Source organism: Trypanosoma cruzi, genomic scaffold (assembly GCF_000209065.1).
Source record: "Trypanosoma cruzi strain CL Brener 1047053517031 genomic scaffold, whole genome shotgun sequence".
In the NCBI taxonomy this organism is placed as follows: Eukaryota; Euglenozoa; class Kinetoplastea; order Trypanosomatida; family Trypanosomatidae; genus Trypanosoma; species Trypanosoma cruzi.
In genome coordinates this window covers 116,020-133,585 of record NW_001849514.1, presented here as the reverse complement: position 1 = coordinate 133,585, position 17,566 = coordinate 116,020, and the positions used below count along the sequence as shown (strand labels likewise).

Genomic DNA, 17,566 nt, shown 5'->3' with positions numbered 1-17,566 from the left:
GGAAGCATTCCCACCCCGCTATTCCGTATGGTTTTTCGAAATGAGGCCTTCAACGAACAAATAAAGATGCATTTGGTGAAGGATTTTCCTCTTTTCCGTCTGCGCTCTGTGTACGTGTCACATGCAGAGTTTTACGCCCTCCAACGGCAACTTGAGATTTACACAAAAGTGTCAGCCACCAGTGAAACTCTGCCTGATCCAGCATTGGAAGAAACGCTTGGAATTTCAAAGCTTCGTTGGATGTTTGATGCGTGGTTGATGGTACTGGAAGGTATTGCCCCTTCATGGCTTGTGGACAAGGGTGTCGGTCCAGATATTGTTACCTTGTTTCTTGCCTCGCATCGCCCTATAGGGAAATATGATGTAAAAGAAACTATTGAAGCATACACACAGCTTCCTATGGATAATCGTGTGCGGTGCTCTTATTATACGGCAGGTGAGCGTATGCGGCAACGAGTTCATGTGATGCAACGATTTCCAGATATGATTAACAAGTGGCGACAAGGCGCGTATGATCTTCGCTTCTTTGGCGAAGAAATAACGGGAGCTGAACCAGCTGTGCATGTGGCTCATTGCATTCGTATGCTATTATGCAGAAGGAAGCCGGGGGAGAATTATATTGAAGATGATGAAATCGCTGCCTTTGTGCCAGCGGACGATGAATGTAAGCCATTGCAGGTGTACAATACCCTGGCAGCCGAACGTTTGCGTCTCTGGGTATTGAAGGGGCTGCTCACCGCGGAACTGCACGGTGTCCACTGCTTGATGCTTGAATTCGATACAGCCATGGTGCTCTCGATGTGCGTGGGACTTCTTTGGGGCAGCGGTGAGGAGGAGCGGCAGAGGGAATTTGTATTTCATGTATGTAAGATTATTGTGGAGACGGTGGAGGATTACGTGCAGCACAGCGGCATCATTTGGCGGGTGATTATTGTCACTTCCGACGAAAACTCGCTGAAGTCATCCATGCTCTGTCGCGAGATTCTTGAGGTGACGCAAATGGCAAAAACGCGCGTCGAGGTTGAGGAGCGACAGCGCATGGCTGCTGGTAAACGAGTGTCTTCCGCACCCTCTGACACAGGCATAACTGCTCAAGAGGAGGGGGAGGGGGAGGAGGAACACGGAGAGAATAAGGAGGAGGAATCAAGGGGAGGCGAGGAAAAAAGACCAACAGGACCCGCGGCCCCGACGAGAGCGTTGACGACAGCAGTGGTGGCCATGGCGAAGAGCGCCAGCTACAAACACGGCCCCTTCGAAGATGTCGCAAGGTTCTCGGAGAGTATTAGGGATCGTGCGGCGCGTTGTGGTGTGCGAATCTCCGACGCCGAGTTGTACCCCATCTTTCTTGCCCTCTCTGGTGGCGAGGATACGGTTCCCATAAGTGAAATTGTGCAACTTATTCTTGAAAAGGAGTTGGAGCTAAACGACGGTCGCCGCAGCAAAATTTGCAGGGAAACACGTTTGATTTGGCCCCACGATCACCCCATCTGTGCACTGGATAGTTGTGGTGTTCCGTGTGACAAAACCACCGTATGGAACTTTGTCAAGAGCTTTCAACGACGTCCATACCGCGCCAATGTGGGAAACTACATGGCCACCATTGGTTTCACCCCCGGCAATGCTCCGGAACCACCCGAGTCTCTCAACTACGTTGAATTTTCCGTACTGATGTTAGCCCTGGCACGGCAGTAGTGCCGGTTGTCTTTTTTTTTTTTTTTTTTTCCACTCCATTTGATGAACCATCTTTGGTCTGCAGATGCGTACATGTAACTTTTATTTTTGCTCAACACTTGATAGTCTGAATTTTTGTTGTTTTTGAAAAGAACACTAGAATGACAAATGAGGCTTATGACCTTTTTTTTTTTTTTTTTTTTCTAATTGCTCATGTTTCTATTTTCTTTTTTCCTTTCATTTTACTGTTGGATAAATGTTTTTTTTTTTTTTTTCGGCTTCTTTTTTTTTCTTTTTTCCTTCGTTGTTGCTGCTGGTATTATATATTTGCTGCCGTTTGCCGATGAAGCTTCCTTCTCTGGAAGGAGGCAACTTGCAGAAGCGACGCATAGGAAGGAAATGTGCAATCGTTCCGGAGCAGGCAACGTCTGTATTATGTGGGAGTTCGCTCGTTTTCCTCATCTGCATTTGTACTGTAGAAGCCTGCAAGACTCCTGGTGCGAAATCTTTCAAGGACCGTCTATTCTACAACATGATGAAATCATCCCGTATTAGTCCTAACAAACAACTGAGCGACACAAGCACTGTCAGTGCGAACGTATCGAGAACCTGAACACTGCTGCCCTATTCTCTCTTTCCTTCCTTCTTTCCCTTGCTCTGTCTTGCTCTCTCTGTTTCTTCCTTTGAAAGAACCAAACGGGAACTCTCTGGATGCACTTTCCGGTTACTTATTTCTCCGGGTGCCACTCCTCATCTTTTCCCGAAGAGGTGCTCACGATTAACCGAACAGAAGGGTGCTTTGAACCTCCTTTCGCTCTCTTTCTCCATTTTTTTTTTTTTTTTTTTTTTTTATATATATATTGTTTGGGTGGGAGAGTTTTTTTTTGCCATTCTCCGCCCCATAATTGCCGTATCGATGCGGAGAATTTTGGAAAATACGGTGTTTTCTTGAATTGTGGACATGTCTTGCCTTTTCTCTTCACGCCAGTTCGCTGAAGATACAAGGATATTAAGAATTAAGCAGGGAGATAATGGCCACGGCAGCAGTTGAGCGGCCAACTACGGCAGAGGAGCGCGTTCTCGCCTTGAACAACCCGCCACCGCGGCCACAGAAAGCCCCGGATATTTCTCATCGCCAAAGGGCCGCTATCAACACCCGAGGTGCAGGCGTTGCAAGATCGTTAATGAATGGACCAGTTGCCGCTGACATTCCGGACTCTCCGCCACCGGCTGCGCCCTCAAAAAAAATTGTCCATGCGAGTCCCTCTGACTTTCTCGCCGGCCCAAAGGAACCTGGTCATGTGAAGCGCGGAGTTCGCCGCTACGAAGACAGGAATGAGTCCACTGTCGGCAAGGCCCTCACAGAGGAGTGGATCCTCGGCCGTAAGGAGGACGATCCCGTGCCGCAGCACGTTGTGAGGCAACGCGGTCCTAAGGACAATCTCGAGGGTCTTTGTTGCAGCGTCAGGACGGAAGAGGCGAAGCCGCGGCTGCAGCGGGCACCAGGACTGGCACCGCCGCACACCACTGCAGCTCCTTACAGCGAAACGGAGCTCCCGCCTCGGCCCGCGGAAGCGTTGCCCGTAAAGGGAAAGCGCCGCTTCCATGAACAAACCAGCGTGAATCTCTTTGGACGTGCAACCATATCAACTCGTCAAGCCGAGGCCGACAGAAAGGCAGAACGATTGCTGCACTCACGCCGAAACAAGGCGAATGAGTCGCTTGACGTGCTGAACCTTGGTCAGTATACCCGCGAAGACCTAAACGAGGTGGAGCGCAAGATTGTGCTTGGGCCTCGCCAGTTCATCCCGGCGTCGTTGCCTCCTCGCCAGCGCCCCATCATTGCCCGTTTGAAGTCGCACGCGAATGAGACGCATGACATTTTTGGTACTGGCAAAGGTGTTGAGGACGTCGAGCCGGTGCACCGCAAGAATCCTGGTGCCAGCGCCCCGAAGAACAGTTGTGCTGCAAACATTTTCGGCGGCCCTCCGCTGGAGCAGAAACCCCCAAGGCCTTTCCGCCCGAGCCAATTGCTCACCTATGAAGAGGCGCCCAATTTGTCGAAGAAACGCAAGGATTTGGTGGAAGCTCCCGCACGTCCCGCTTCAGCTAACGCAGCCGCGGGCGGGTCGGGGAAGAAGCTGGAAGCGGGCCAACTCTTCAACTCCAAGTCCCCCGATATCGAACCCCGCGGTGGGCGCTGCCGTGGTGTGTATGCACCCAAAACCGGCACCAACAACATCTTCTGAGGCGGAGCGCACTCACTCCCCTTCCAAGGAGAGGGGAAATGAAGAGAGAAAAAAAGTGAAACGAAAAAGGCGACATGTGGAGATAACGAGAGAATTTCCACGAAGGCTGAAGAAAAAAAAAAAAAAAACAGAAGGAAAAAAGGGTAAAAGGGGAAAAAACGGGAATGTGAAAGTGAGAGGGAAAAGCATGAAAATTGAAAAGGAAAAAAAAAAAAAGCAACAACAAAAATCTGCAGCAATAGTGAGGGGAAAAAAAGATTAAAAGAAAAAAAGGAAAGAGAGAAATTGCGTCGTTTATGAAGTACGCATGCGATTCCGCATCTCAATTTGATTTTATTGAAGTGAAAAGCCAGCGAGAACCCCGAACCCACAGTCACAAAAAAGAGTGACGTAACCATGATCGTTGTGCGGGGAATGCGAAAGGAGAAAAGGGGGAAAGAAATGGAAATAAACAAGAGTCACGAGGCATTCGTTTTTTTTTTTTTTTTCTCATGTTGAATGTTTCATTTACAAAATTTTTTTTTTTTTTTTTTGGGTTGAATGGCCATGCGGAAAGAGGGAATTTGTGTGCTTCTGGAGAGCCGAAGTGAAGGGGGCGGGGGGCTGGCGGCAGGAGGGAAAAGCGGGTCGGTATTCATAGTGATGCATTTGGGCATTTCATTCTGCAGGCAGATAGATATAAGTATGTAGGCAAAAAAAAATTAAATAAATAAATACATGTATGTATGTATGTATCGTGTTTGCATTGGTATGTAGCCCCGGGAGAAGCACACACACACACACCAAAGAAGAAGAAGAAGAAAAAAAAAAAAAAAACAGAAGAAAAGAAAGAAAAAGAGTGGAAGAGAATTAAATGAACTTTTTTGCCGGCATTTCTTTAAGTTTTTTTTTTTTTTTTTTTTTTTTTCTCTTTCCTTCTTTCTTTCTTTCTTTTCCTATATATATATATATGATTATTTCCTCCAACCTTCCTCCCTATTTGGCAAGAAAAAAAAAAAAAAGAAAAACTTAAAGGAATGATAGTGTGAAATATAAAACAAAAACAACAACAACAAAAAAGACTACAAAAATTTTTTTTTTGTCTTTTTATCACTTTGATGCCCTTCTGTTTCTTCTGTTATATGCAATTATTTGGGCGCGGCTGCAGGGATGCAGCAGGCGGATGAGGAGGGATAAAAAAGAGGGATCATATTTAACGGAAAGAATAAGTGAAAAAAAAAAAAAAAAAAAAAAAGAAAAGAAAAGAAAAGGAAAAGAATAATAATAAGTGAAGAAGAGAGTACATGTCTATTTCTATATACGGAGGCGGAAACGGTGGAGGAATATATGCAATAAAAGGTACATGTATATGTATGTATGTATGTATGTGTGTGTGAGGAATTCCCTGCGGGTGAATGAGAGGTAAATGCAAGGAGGAATAAAAGCCGAGGAGGTGAGCCTGAAGAGAAAAACAAAAGCCGAGAAAAAGGTGGGGAACATCCATCTCTTAATTTTTTTCTTTTTTTTTTTCGTTTTGTTTTCCTTCCTTCCTTATTCAGAATACAAACGATCCTTCTTTTTTTTATTTTTCTTTTCCTGTCGCCTACGTTCATTGGGAAATAGGCATAGAGGGAAAGAAGAAGAAGAAGAAAAAAAAAAAAAAATTATAAAAAATTAACATCCCCTTTCTCCATCTCGTTTCCTGAAACATTTCCCCTAAACACTCAACACCGTCACCGCTGCCACCGCCAATAAGAATGACATTAACAGCAGGGAAAACAAAAAAAAGGGGAGTGGGTGTAAAATGAATGTGATTGGGGCAAAAAGTAGGAGAATGACCTCACTTGTTTTTAAGTGTTTCCCACCAGTTTTTTTTTTTTTCTTTTTTTTTGACTTGACTTGTGAATGGTCACGCTTACTGGTTTGGCGCCGTGATTGGGAGGGATTTTGGTCTCCGTTTTTTTTTTTTTCTTTTTTTTCCTGCTGACAATTTCTACGAACACAGCCAAAACAATTGAGTAAAAGGTCCCATAAGTAATGCTGCGCTTTTGCCGGTCTCGCCTCGCCATTGGTGCATATGCACTGTTTATGATGGAACAGAAGAACAATCCTGCCCTGAGCGGTCTTCCCGTTGCGAAACGTGGCAAAATGACCTCAAAGCTTTACAAAGCGCTTGCACCTGCGGAACGTGCTGCACTGGAGAAACGTGCCAAGGCCACGCCTTTTCCGAAGCGCAAGAAATCAAAGGCAAGTGGAAATGGACCAAAGCCGAAGCGTAAACCATCGAAATACGCACTATTTGTGAAGGCCAACCTGCCCAAATTCCGCAAGTTACCCAACTCTGAAAGAATTGCCGCAGTGGCAAAGCTGTGGAAACAGCAACAACAGCAGAAGCAGCAGCCAAAGAAGAGAAAGGCCTAATGTAAAATGTGGTTTTGCTTTTTTTTCCCCCCATTCTTTGATTGGAGCGTGGGCTTAGAATTTATTGGTTGAATTACTAGAATGAAGGGGAGGAAGCGAGTGGGAGTAGTGAAGAAAGAAGGGACGCCTATGCGATGTATGAGGACGGAAACAAATAGAAGAGAACGCCACGAAGCAACAGCGGAAAAAAAAAAAAAGCAGCGGAAAGAGACTGAGAAATAGAGTAGGTTACCTCAAGTTTTTGGGAGAAATTTGGAGTTCTCTTTTTGTGGGTTTTCGTGTCGTTTTTGTCCCTTGCTAAAGGTGTTTTCTTTTTAGCCACTGACTTTGCGTGGTTGTCCCATGTTCTCCTTTTTTTTTTTTTTTGTTTTGTTTCTGTATGTAAGCTTCCAGGATTTCTCTTTGAGCTGCCCCCATCATGTAATGGTCTTTGAGTCTTCTTTATTAGCTTTCTCCACGTATGTTTTTTTTTTTTTCTTAATTTCTGTTTCTTTGTTTTTCTTTTTTGTTTGTTTGTGTGTGATCTCACTGCTTTTCAGAGTCACGTGGAAAACAACTGCGCGAGCAGACAAGGCTCAGTAGGTAATAGCGGGCTTTGTTGAAATCCCATGTGTTTTTCCCCTTATTGCCTGATGTTTGTTTCCAACGATGCCCCGTTGAAGAGTAGCGTGAGCGCAGCAAATTTTTTTTTTTAAATATTTGTGTCGTCCCATCCACCCGCTACGACTGCCCTCCACGCGGAGGGGAAGCCCGGTAGTTGCGGGGCAGTAAAAGCTGCCATTTTGTGAGTTCACAACGAGCCCAGTTATTATAGAAGATCTTTTGAATGCCGTTGCTGGTTTTTCTTTTGGTGTTTGGGTGTTGGACGAAACTCAGCCGAATTGGAATGTTGGTCGCATTGGAGAAAAATTGTGGTTCCCCCTTTTTTTTTTGTACGTTATTTTTTTTTGTTTTGTTTTGTTTTGTTGTGAGAACAGAGGAAGAGGCCTCCTCCAGGCAAATATTCTCCATTTCTTTTTGTGTCTTTAATGTCACTATTTTTCCTTCTCGGTAGAGGGCCATGTGTGTTCTGTTGATGCGGTTGCAGCTTCTACTTTTTTTTTTTTTTTCCTTTTTTCGTTGTTGCCTTTTTTTTTTTTTTTTTTGGTTTTATTGGTGTGTGGGTGGATGGGTGGGCGAATCCAAACAAATGCAACCAAAAAAAAAACAACAACAAAAAGGGGGTGAAGTGACGCACGAGGAGGGAAAAAAAGAGAGGAAGTGGCGGGACGAGCTGTGCAATTTGGTGGTGTGCGGCTTTTTCTGCGTGCGTGTGCCCGCATAGACGTTTTGAAGCGATAGAAGAGGCAATGCTAAGAACTGTTCTGCCACTGCATAACAGCAGGAAACTGGCGCTGCGTTTCTTTCAGACGGAGCAGCGGAAGAACACCAATCTTCACGGTCTATCGGCTGTGCAGAAGAAGAAGGTAATTTTGAAAATGTTTAAACAACTCACCAGGGAGGATATGGACGCCCTCAAGAAGAGGGCTGCCGCTTGGGAGGCTAAAAAAATAAGTGGAGAGACGGCGATTCCATCGTACCGACGTCGGAATGAGATTACACCGTATGAGCTCTTCTACAAGGAACAGCTGTCGAATCCCTCCATTGCATCCATTGCATCCCCTAGCGTCCGAGAGAAGAAGTTGTTTGCCATCTTTAATTCCCTGCCTGTTGCCACGATGGAGGCGCTTGAGAAGCGTGCAAGAGAGCTGTCACAAGGTATAGCCTTGAGTGATTCCCCGCCGCCGTCAGGGAAAAAGCCCTCAGCTAGCAAGAAGAAGAAGAAGCGGATTACGATTAAAACCAGCAGCAAGAGTCGCAGCATGACGAGTCAAGGAGCTTCCGTGAGGAAAAAAAAGAAGAGAACCCGTCACAAGGACCCAAGGTGTCACCGTACGCGGCGTTTGTGAAGGAGCAGATGCCTCATATGACGCATCTCCCAACCAAAGAACGGATGAAAGCCATTGCCGAGAAGTGGAATTCAATGAAGACGGAAAACGCAGTAGACAAATCGAAGCCGGAAAACGCAGTAGACAAATCGAAGCCGGAAAATACTGCAGCTGCTGATCCTGCACCACCGTCATAACGGTCTGCTGATTTTATTTTCTTTTAAACTTTTTCTCTAAGTTTTCTTTTTTGTTTTGTAGGTGGTACTTGCTAAATAAGAAGCTTCTGTACTGAGTCGTTGGGGGTCAGTCGAGGTAACGAAGCGACGCGTGGGGACGACTCTCTTTTAGAACATTGAAGTAACCATAGAGAAAATGAAAAGGTGTATTTGAGCGTGAGAGAGGTGGAAGGATGATGGGCGATAATGCCACTAATATTCTCAACCTTGACGTTCTGTTGCTTCAGCATTCCTTGTGGAGTGTGGACCCACCATAGAGGTTGAGTGTGACGACCATTTTTTTTGTTTTGTTTTGCAGCTTACTTCCTTGACAGCGCCAACAAGGCGCAGGACGGAGTCTCCCATCGTGTTGCTTCTCCCGTTTACTTCTGTCTGCCCATTTGCTGCTGTGAAGTGTCTTTCTTTTTCCCCCTCCGGAACAACTGCCACAACACTTTGAAAGAAGGGAAGCAGAAGTAAAAGGTCCCATAAGTAATGCTGCGCTTTTGCCGGTCTCGCCTCGCCATTGGTGCATATGCACTGTTTATGATGGAACAGAAGAACAATCCTGCCCTGAGCGGTCTTCCCATTTCGGAGCGTGGCAAAATGACCTCAAAGCTTTACAAAGCGCTTGCACCTGCGGAACGTGCTGCACTGGAGAAACGTGCCAAGGCCACACCGTCTCCGAAGCGCAATAAAACGAAGGAGAATGAAAAAAAGGAAAATAAGCCAAAGCGTAAACCGTCGAAATATGCGCAGTTTGTGAAGGCCAACCTGCCCAAATACAGTCAGTTGCCCAACTCTGAAAGACTTGCCGCAGTGGCAAAGCTGTGGAAGCAGCAACAGCAACAGCAGCAGCAGCCAAAGAAGAAAATGGCCTAAATTAAAATGTGGTTTGCTTTTTGTGTAGATTTTTTTATATATTCTTGTTAGAGTTGGTGAGGACGTTTTCCGTGGGTGTATTCGTACAAAATTTCCATGCGTTACTGTGTTATTGTACCCTTAACGTGCTGCGTCGGGTTTGGCATCGAATGCGTGCCAAAAGTACACCGTTAAAAGAGTGTGTGAGGTAAACGAAACATTTCTAATATTGTCGGAAATTTTTTTTTTTTTTTTTAATATAATTTTGTGCCTTGAGTTGCTTTTTTTTTGTTGTTGTTGTTCCGCTCTCTTTTATTTATAATATTATGTTTGACACATTTCATGTTCTTTCTGCTCTTTTGGTTTGTTTTACTTGGTGCATACCGGGGGGCACAACAGGAATACGAAAGGTAGTATATAACTCAGCGGTTCTTTTACGCAAAACAAATCAACAAGAAAGAAGAAGAAAAATATATATAAAATATATAAAAAATAAAAATAAAAATAAAAAACAAACAACAAAAACAAAATGATGCGTTTTACCCGGTTCCTTGCCGTTGCAGCAAAGCGGAGTGCCACCAGCGCCAAACTCGGTAAGAGTGTTGGACTCACCGCGGCGCTGAGTCCCAAGCAAAGGTCCCTTCCCCGCGTCTCAGTGACGAAGTTGATGAAGCCCAGCGGGAGCGGGAAACACGTTCCGTCGTCATTCTTGTTGAAGGACAAGAAGAAGGTGGCCACCGCAAAAGTTGCTGTGCCGCCGAAAAAGAAGAGGGCTTTAAAGGTGAGGAAGGGCCGCAGCAGCGGCAAAAAGGCCGCGGCTCTCTATGTGCGCTTTTATCACGCCTTGAAGAAGAGCGGACTTGTGAAGGGGAAGCGACGCATGCAGAAAACGGGTGAGCTGTGGCGTGCCACAAAGAAGGCGAAGGACTTCAAGAAGCGCGTTGAGGCGGCGATGAGGCTTGCAAAGAAGGGACAAAAAAGCAGGGCTCGTAAGCTGAAGGCGCAGAAGAAGGCAAAGGGCAAAAAGTCGGCGAAGGGCGTCAGGAGGGTCTACCGGAGGGTCAGCAGGAAGAAGACTGTCACGAGCACCGTGCCGCCTCTCCCTTAAAATCTCGGGGACAGCTGTTACAGTTGTATAGACCAGCAAGTCAATAAGAAAGTTCACATTTATGTGTCTACTTTCAGAAGACATGGGACAGGGAGGAGAAAGAGTGATGAGGTGGGATGAGGTCTTATAGAACGTTTTACTTCTCAAAGGACGCGTGAGATTTTGGCCAGCGAGAGTAACAAAAAGAGAGAAAATAAAAAAGAGGAAATGCCACGGAGGAATACTGGAAAAAAAAAAAAAAAAGGAATCAAAAGTCGCTGCTAGAAATGAAATAAAGGAGAAAAGAAATGGGGAAAAGGTAAAAGAATAGAGGCTGCATTCAATGAGCACTGGGATACTTGTGAGGGATCAATGAGGTAATATAAAGAGGCATATGTGGGTGGTTGACGAAAATAATCAATTTGCCATAAACTTTTTTTAAAACACTTTTCTTTCTTTCTCCCTTTCTCTCTTGTGTGTGTGTGTGTGTGTCCGTGCTCATTGTATTTAGCGCTTTTTTCCCATTGTTTATTTCTTTTTTTTTTTTTTTTTTTTTTTTTTCATTATTTCTGTTTTGAATTCCTTGTGTCTTGTATCTCGTCCGGCCTCATCATTCTTTCTTTATTTTTTATTTATCCACTTTCCTTCTCTCTTTCTTCTTTATAAAGTTTTGTACCTTTCTTTTGTTTTGTTTTGTTTTGTTTTCTGATCCCTGAAAGCGAAACATGTTTTTCTCCTGATTCATGTGTGTGTATGCATTCATGTGCGTGGGGATTTATTTGTGTGCGCTTGTTGCGGGATTAGGTGCGTGGGAGGGCTCGTGTGGGGGCGCGATCGTTTCTTTCTCTCAAACAAACTGTCCGTAAGGACTCGTTTGCCAACAACAAAACGGGAAGAGGGAGGGAAACAAAACAACGAGGAAATATCCACCGGGGGTCCCCCAGGGGAGGGGGTACAAATGGGCAATGAAATGGGGTAAGGCATAACATCACGTTGTTTTTTGTTTTTTGTTTTTCATTATTTTTATTTTTATTTTTTTTATTTTATTTTTTTTTTTTTTCTGGTTGGGGGCTGCTGCTGCTGCCTACATCTTTTCCCTCTCAGTTTTTTTTTTTTTTTTTCCTTCCTTCACGGAGGAAGAGTGGGTTGTGGGACGAAAAATTTATGGTCTCTTCTGTGATTGGAAAAGGGATTTTGAGCATTTGCAATTCTGATATTTTGTTCCTTATTTATTTATTAATTTATTTTTTGTTAGCTGCAACCGTGACGCCTCTCTTCTTTGCTGACGCGCCGTTGCTCACTCACACACACAAAAGGAAAAAAAAAAAAAACAACGCCGAGACGTATAATGGGATGCCGCCACGTAGGACCCAAAAGGTAACAGTGTCATCACCCACAAAGAGGGCAAAAAGGAGCACGTCCACGGCCAACAAGGGCAAAAGGAAGCGCGATGCTGTTGCCACGAAGGCGCATAGTCCACCCGTTTTGATGAGCTTCAGTAGAATAATTGAAGGCCATCCGTTGGACGTTGCCGAAGATTGTGCTGTGACCACGGGTCCAGTACCATGTGATGATAATTTGTCTTTGCATCAGCGCTTGGCTACCATTCTGCACGGTGTTTTCCTCATTACGATGACGGCAAAGGCACAAATTGGGATCTTTGACGTTGGACAAGGTATCACGGCAGCGGTGGATGATCGCTGGCTCGAAGCAATTGTGCGGTATTGTGGATTTACAGTGATTTTGAACGATATTATTGAGACTGCGGCAGCATTTAACGATTGGTTGAAAGTCCTTGTGAGTTTTAAACAACATGGGGAGATGGAGCGGAATCCTCTCAATACTATTGGAGAGGAAGCGGGGTTGGCGGCAGGGGCAGCAAAAGATATTATTCTGGTGAGACTGAGGCTCCTTCACTCGAGTGTGCCTTCTGTTCTGGAGGCGGAGGCATTTCTTCGAAAACGGTGGGGTCAGAGCAGTGGTTGGCGGCGGAACACAATGAGTTGTTTTGAATTCAGCAAACATGCTGAGACCGTATCGACGGAACAATTTGAGGGTAATTGTACTCGGTCAGAAGCTGGAGGGCCCAATTCTGATGTTTCTTCTTCGGTGATCATTGACAGGATTGCGAGTGACAGTGACGGGTTGAGTGATGAAGAGCTACTAGCACAGATTTCAAGGGAGCTTCGGGCTTCATTGTCCGAGAAAAAGCTGCGCTATTTAGTCGCTCAAATGCGGAGGGAGGCGATTGGGCTGGATGCAAAGGAGCAGGAGTTGGTAACTAAACGTCAACAGCGGGAGCGTCTTTTGGCTACCTACGATCTGGTGCGTGTTATACTTGGTGAAAGACGCTCTGTGTGTAGCATAAAGCAGTTGGTGCAACAGATGGTAGCGCAGAATCGATTTCGTGATGGGGAAGAAAGTATCCTCAAGCAGCTGGCTTCTCTTGCCCGGTACAGTGAGAGTGGCATTGCGATATTTGCGTTCAACGGTGATTCAGATGGACAGCATCCAGGTGGAGTGGTGGAGGGCGAATCTTCGTCATTCTACTCAAGGGAGGTGGATGTGAGTCAGTGCAACATGCAGGAGTTGGAGGCGGTGCTACTTCGTTTAGATCGCCACGTGGCGTCAAGAACCAAACTATACGCAGCACTGCAGCAGCGGTGAGACCTTCTATTCATCTCTGCCTTTTTAGGGCTGTTTTGTTATGTATATATATATATATGCACACACACCTTTTCCTCTATGTCTGCCTTTGCTGCATGCAGTAGGAAAATCAATGAAGCATACATGAGATGAGTGAAACGAATGACAGTGTAATGTTTGTGAAGAAGTAAAACAGAGAACACGAAGAAATAATTTTTTTTTTTTTTTTTTTTTTTTTCAATCCCGTCATTTCTTCCGCTTTATCTTTTTTAACAGGAACGCCGCGTACATAAAAACACACACAAACAAAGTAACTTATAAAGAGTTGTTTGGGTGTAGAAGGAAGGGAAGAAAAGGCGGCAGGAAAGAGGTGGTGGAGAGAGGAAAGGTGAAGCAACAACAAAAGGTGATTTGATGCGGCAGTGACGATGATGCGCCGAACTTTCATTTGCATTTCTGTGAATAAAATCCCTTTTGTGTTGTGCGGCTCGCGCTACGCACCACTATTGAATCAAATGGGGGCGCAGGGGAGAGACATCAAGAGAGAATTTCTTCAGGCTTCGCTCTTTTTACCTATCGTTGGTGTTGAGGAGGATTCTTTGGCGCTCTCCAAGGTGGGGATGCGTAAAAGACAGAAAAAGAAGGCATTTGACGCTCTTGTTCACTGGTGTGCCACACACCAACAATCTGCTGCGAAAGCGTTCTTATTGGAGGATGCTTCAGACAAGACGGTGCCTTCTGTGTGTTCCTCGCCCTCTCTGGAGTCTAATAAAGCCGCTTTACAGTGGCTACAGGAGTCTTCAGACAGTCTCACTTGCGGGCAATCTCTTCTTGTGTGCGGCTTTGTGTCTGAGGTGCTTCTTTGTCGCTTGGACGCCGCTGCTGCAGCCGGACAACGAGGGGAAGGAACCGTAACGGTAACGAACCCGTTGCTTCAGGAGCAAGTAAGAGCGTTCACAAACAGGATAGTGACGTTGCTTCGGCGTGCCATTGAAAGCGACAAGTTGGAGATGCAGCCCCTTGCTATTCTCATGGGTTGCGCTTACGGCCTGCATCGTCTTTCATATGTGGAAAGTCCATTTCTTGGCGAGGCTGAGAAGGTGTTGTTAAAAATACCCCCGGCACTAATGTTTGCCATTTTACGTCAATTGCGTGGCGATGAGTTAAGGAAACTTTTTCAACTGGAGGAGCAGGTCGCTGTAAATGTTTGCTTGACATTTTTGCTTCTCGCGAATGAAGAGCGCCGTCAGGCGTTTCTTTCTGGAGGCGACACGGTGATTGTGAACGCTGTTCTGCGCCGTCTTCTGCGAAGCATCGTCCCATTACTGAAGCAATTGGATGAGACGAATGAGGAGTCTCTCTTGGGTCTTGCAAACGATGTCTCCTCGAAGGGTTCCTCGTCGTCGCCATCCGATTTGCAAGGAGAGGTTGCCTATTCCCCGTCCATGGAAGAATGTGCGGTTATTATGCAAAACATTGCCTTTAGTTCCATGACTTCTCGTCTGGAGATGTTGTCGTATCTGTTACGCATACGGAGGAAACCCGCGCATTACACTCGGCACGAACTGCAGATGCTTCCTGTTTTGCTACAGACAGCGTCAAATATCCGCACGGCAGAGGCGCGGTCGCTCTGTACGAAGATTATCGCTGAGGTCCCGATTCCGGCTGACGACCCCGTACTTGTGGCACATCTTCTTAGTTTCGCTTCCTCCAATAGGGTCCGTTATCTTAACTGCTTGGAAACCGTAGCGACGGAAAATCTTTCAGAAGAAGATGCGCTGCACATCATTTTTTGGGCTGGTGCACACCTTCGGTTGGAGACCCTTCAACGCCTTACTGCATTCATCTTGGGTAAAGAAACAGGTGCCAAATCATCTTCAACATCCAGTTCAAAGCTTGTATTGAATGGGGCAATAGAATGCATTGTGAGAACATTCTTGACCCGATTGATGGGCTCGACTCCGGGTGCTGAAAGAGATGTGATCCAGAATTATCTGACGGAGCTGGTGGATCGTGTGAATTGGGCCGGAAGCACCCTGCCCGCTTCAGTCAAGTTGGCGCTGGAACGTCTAACGTTATTAAAGGAACTCTCGAATTGTGGATTTTCCATACATGCTCCAGAAGTGGTGATGACATTGGGGGAAAAAGCATTGGATCTTGAATCCGGTTGCAGCATGGCCAGCACACTTAAATGTGTCACAGAGGCATTACCGTTGTTGCCTGACGTTGAACGACGCCGAAAATTGGTCGAGTGCATGATTTCTTACAGTGGTACTCGATCGACGTCCTCCATAATACGTTTTGTGGCGTTTCTAGCGCCCCTGTCTGTTGCACACGGGTTGAGCAATAGTGAGCTGGTTCAGCTGCTCCTTAAACTGCAAACGCTGAATCCTCTCAAGTTGCGTCAGAATTTTATTGAGGGGTTGCCGAGGGGTGGCGATGACGCGTTCACGCTGTTTGTGATTAACGCAATGAATTACCTCTTGGCGAGTGGGGAGTGGCGCACGTCGACGGACCGCATCCGTGAGACGGTGACACCGTGGATCCACGAATACCTCAATCACGTGATGAATCTTTCCCGAAGACAGAAGATGAAAAGCGAATTAATCCACGTTGAGTGCAAAGAAGAGAACTCGGCCCTCCATGAAGGGGATGTGGAGGCAACTGTCCCCGACGGTCCAACTCCGGAACGTCTTGAGGAGGTGTTTTCTTGTTTGTTACGTGCAGGCGTAAAGTTACCCGATTTTTTTGCGCCGGAGTTGACTGCTCGCGTGCGAACTACAGAGGATGAAGGGACACCGCCGTCTGGTGAGACAGGGCGCAAGCCACACTTTCCTCCGCCAGGGCACTTTGTTTTTTGCACCAAACTTGATATTGCCATGGAGTCGCCCCTTTCCGTGGAACTCTTGGAGTATCTTCTCACAACGTGTGACTGTCGTATTTTGAACTTTGTCATTACGGCATTTCTTGTGAGTGCCAAGGCCAAATCCCTGGAGTCGCAATTAATTGTACTGACAAATCTGCGACTTGTTTGCCGGGCACTTAATTTGCTTTTGCAACGTATCGATGAGATAGGTTACGAGTTGTCGACGGCTTTTTACCCTTCTTCCGTATCGTCTGTGGTGGCGAACACCGTGCGCTTTGTTGTGGGATTTCTTACCAAACAAGAGCGAAACCAGCGGACGATAGAATCTCTTCGCAAATTGCACTCGGAAGAAGAAAAAGAGTCGATGGCGGATAACGATGGGAAACTTCTTATTGAAGTGACACATGTTGAGAATTTGTTATTGCGTCTCTTGACGTACCTGTCTTCTGCGCACACGAAAGATATCGGTTTGCTTTTATTGGACCGTTTGACTTTATTAGCCCCCGCCGCCGCCGATTATCTTATGTTGCGCCTTCAAAATCAGTTGGGGAAGTTTACGCAGGTGGAACTCTTTTATCTTGTACGGAAGTATCCGCCGGCGCAGGATCTTGTAATGAATGAGCTTCAAAAATACGACATCGCTCTCTCCGTGGATCTTAATGATTTTGTGCGTGTGGCGCGGAGCCTGCCCGTGGCAGTGAACACGATGGTGATTGAGGCACACCTGCCAAACCTGAATTTCCAATGGTGCACGCGGCTTTTGTCCGCACTTGCCGTGCGACATGAGTCTCTTCCCATGAACCTGCTGGTATCCATGCTGGGCAAACTTGAAGAGGAGGCTGGGAATGCGACAGTTATGGACCGCAATGTTGCACTTGTTGTGCTTCAAAAGTACCTGCACTATGAAAATTTTCCGACAGACGATAAGGAGCTTCCACACCGACGACGTCGTGTTGAGCAGTGCTGTGACCGTCTTCTGGTGCTGGAAGAGATTGAATCTCTTGACTCCCTTTCCGGATTTTTATTGGATTTTCCAGGCGTTCTTCTTGACGTGGTCGGGGACGCCATCAAGGAGCGTGTTTTTTCCGCGGTGCTACCAGGGCTGTTGGCAGATCTGGACGGCCTTCTCACGCTTTGCCGTCTCCTTCAAAAGCACAAATTGTTGAATGATAAGATGAAGCTGGAGATTACGGAGAGTTTCTTTGGAAAATTGTCGCGAGCGGAGAATAATGATGAGAAGTTGTTGTCTTCACCGGTATCATATCCGCTGGGAAACGTGTTGGCCTTGGCCTTATTGTTGAGTGAGGGCGCATCTCAAAAAGCCTCACTATGCAGTAAGGAAGGACTAGGAACAGATGGAGCGATCCATCATCAGATTGCACCTCGTGTTTTGCAGGTTGTGAGAGAGCGGTACTCATCGTTGCCAGAACGGTTGGTGATTTTAAGCACATTGGTGGAACAGAAAGACATGGCTGGATTTGCACATACGCATGCGGTGGTTGCAGAAGAAGTGTGCACTGAATTAATTAAGGAATGTGACAAGATGACATCCAGTGAGTTTTCGAGACTTCTACAATGCATTAGCCGACTGAAATTTTGGCATCTTAAAAAACTGGATAACTCACAATTTGGTAACTTTTTCA

The 17,566-nt window shown here is 46.0% G+C and overlaps 8 protein-coding genes across 8 annotated transcripts, besides 32 other annotated features; all 8 read left to right on the top strand.

The window, feature by feature from the left end:
* Tc00.1047053508719.80 (hypothetical protein, conserved) lies at positions 1-1,692 on the top strand (the record flags this gene model as incomplete). Its single annotated transcript, XM_803822.1, has 1 exon — positions 1-1,692. A coding segment is annotated over one exon (1,692 nt), but the record flags the coding sequence as incomplete, so codon positions are not given.
* Positions 1-17,566: a sequence feature (heterozygous, Esmeraldo-like haplotype).
* Positions 1,094-1,167: a sequence feature (CT-rich).
* Positions 1,855-1,874: a microsatellite.
* Positions 1,931-1,969: a sequence feature (A-rich).
* Positions 2,300-2,356: a sequence feature (GA-rich).
* Positions 2,499-2,522: a microsatellite.
* Positions 2,703-3,920, top strand: Tc00.1047053508719.70 (hypothetical protein, conserved; the record flags this gene model as incomplete). Its single annotated transcript, XM_803821.1, has 1 exon — positions 2,703-3,920. The coding sequence occupies one exon, from the start codon at positions 2,703-2,705 to the stop codon at positions 3,918-3,920; it is 1,218 nt and encodes a 405-aa protein (XP_808914.1).
* Positions 4,030-4,205: a sequence feature (T-rich).
* Positions 4,432-4,453: a sequence feature (AT_rich).
* Positions 4,613-4,636: a sequence feature (AT_rich).
* Positions 4,705-4,756: a sequence feature (T-rich).
* Positions 4,803-4,854: a sequence feature (A-rich).
* Positions 4,905-4,990: a sequence feature (T-rich).
* Positions 5,132-5,178: a microsatellite.
* Positions 5,268-5,295: a microsatellite.
* Positions 5,411-5,455: a sequence feature (A-rich).
* Positions 5,533-5,573: a sequence feature (T-rich).
* Positions 5,768-5,790: a microsatellite.
* Tc00.1047053508719.60 (kinetoplast DNA-associated protein, putative) lies at positions 5,937-6,320 on the top strand (the record flags this gene model as incomplete). The annotated part of the gene is made up of 1 exon (XM_803820.1): positions 5,937-6,320. One exon carries the CDS (start codon positions 5,937-5,939, stop codon positions 6,318-6,320), a length of 384 nt encoding a protein of 127 aa, XP_808913.1.
* Positions 6,784-6,835: a sequence feature (A-rich).
* Positions 7,000-7,021: a sequence feature (AT_rich).
* Positions 7,258-7,287: a microsatellite.
* Positions 7,415-7,465: a sequence feature (A-rich).
* Positions 7,670-8,269, top strand: Tc00.1047053508719.50 (hypothetical protein, conserved; the record flags this gene model as incomplete). The annotated part of the gene is made up of 1 exon (XM_803819.1): positions 7,670-8,269. One exon carries the CDS (start codon positions 7,670-7,672, stop codon positions 8,267-8,269), a length of 600 nt encoding a protein of 199 aa, XP_808912.1.
* Tc00.1047053508719.40 (kinetoplast DNA-associated protein, putative) lies at positions 8,959-9,345 on the top strand (the record flags this gene model as incomplete). Its single annotated transcript, XM_803818.1, has 1 exon — positions 8,959-9,345. The coding sequence occupies one exon, from the start codon at positions 8,959-8,961 to the stop codon at positions 9,343-9,345; it is 387 nt and encodes a 128-aa protein (XP_808911.1).
* Positions 9,299-9,325: a microsatellite.
* Positions 9,561-9,591: a sequence feature (AT_rich).
* Positions 9,791-9,812: a sequence feature (AT_rich).
* Positions 9,813-9,854: a microsatellite.
* Positions 9,854-10,432, top strand: Tc00.1047053508719.30 (hypothetical protein, conserved; the record flags this gene model as incomplete). Its single annotated transcript, XM_803817.1, has 1 exon — positions 9,854-10,432. The coding sequence occupies one exon, from the start codon at positions 9,854-9,856 to the stop codon at positions 10,430-10,432; it is 579 nt and encodes a 192-aa protein (XP_808910.1).
* Positions 10,610-10,743: a sequence feature (T-rich).
* Positions 10,939-10,972: a microsatellite.
* Positions 11,022-11,073: a sequence feature (GA-rich).
* Positions 11,089-11,116: a microsatellite.
* Positions 11,408-11,471: a microsatellite.
* Positions 11,637-11,661: a sequence feature (AT_rich).
* Positions 11,765-13,078, top strand: Tc00.1047053508719.20 (hypothetical protein, conserved; the record flags this gene model as incomplete). The annotated part of the gene is made up of 1 exon (XM_803816.1): positions 11,765-13,078. The coding sequence occupies one exon, from the start codon at positions 11,765-11,767 to the stop codon at positions 13,076-13,078; it is 1,314 nt and encodes a 437-aa protein (XP_808909.1).
* Positions 13,271-13,295: a microsatellite.
* Positions 13,486-17,566, top strand: Tc00.1047053508719.9 (hypothetical protein, conserved; the record flags this gene model as incomplete). The annotated part of the gene is made up of 1 exon (XM_803823.1): positions 13,486-17,566. A coding segment is annotated over one exon (4,081 nt), but the record flags the coding sequence as incomplete, so codon positions are not given.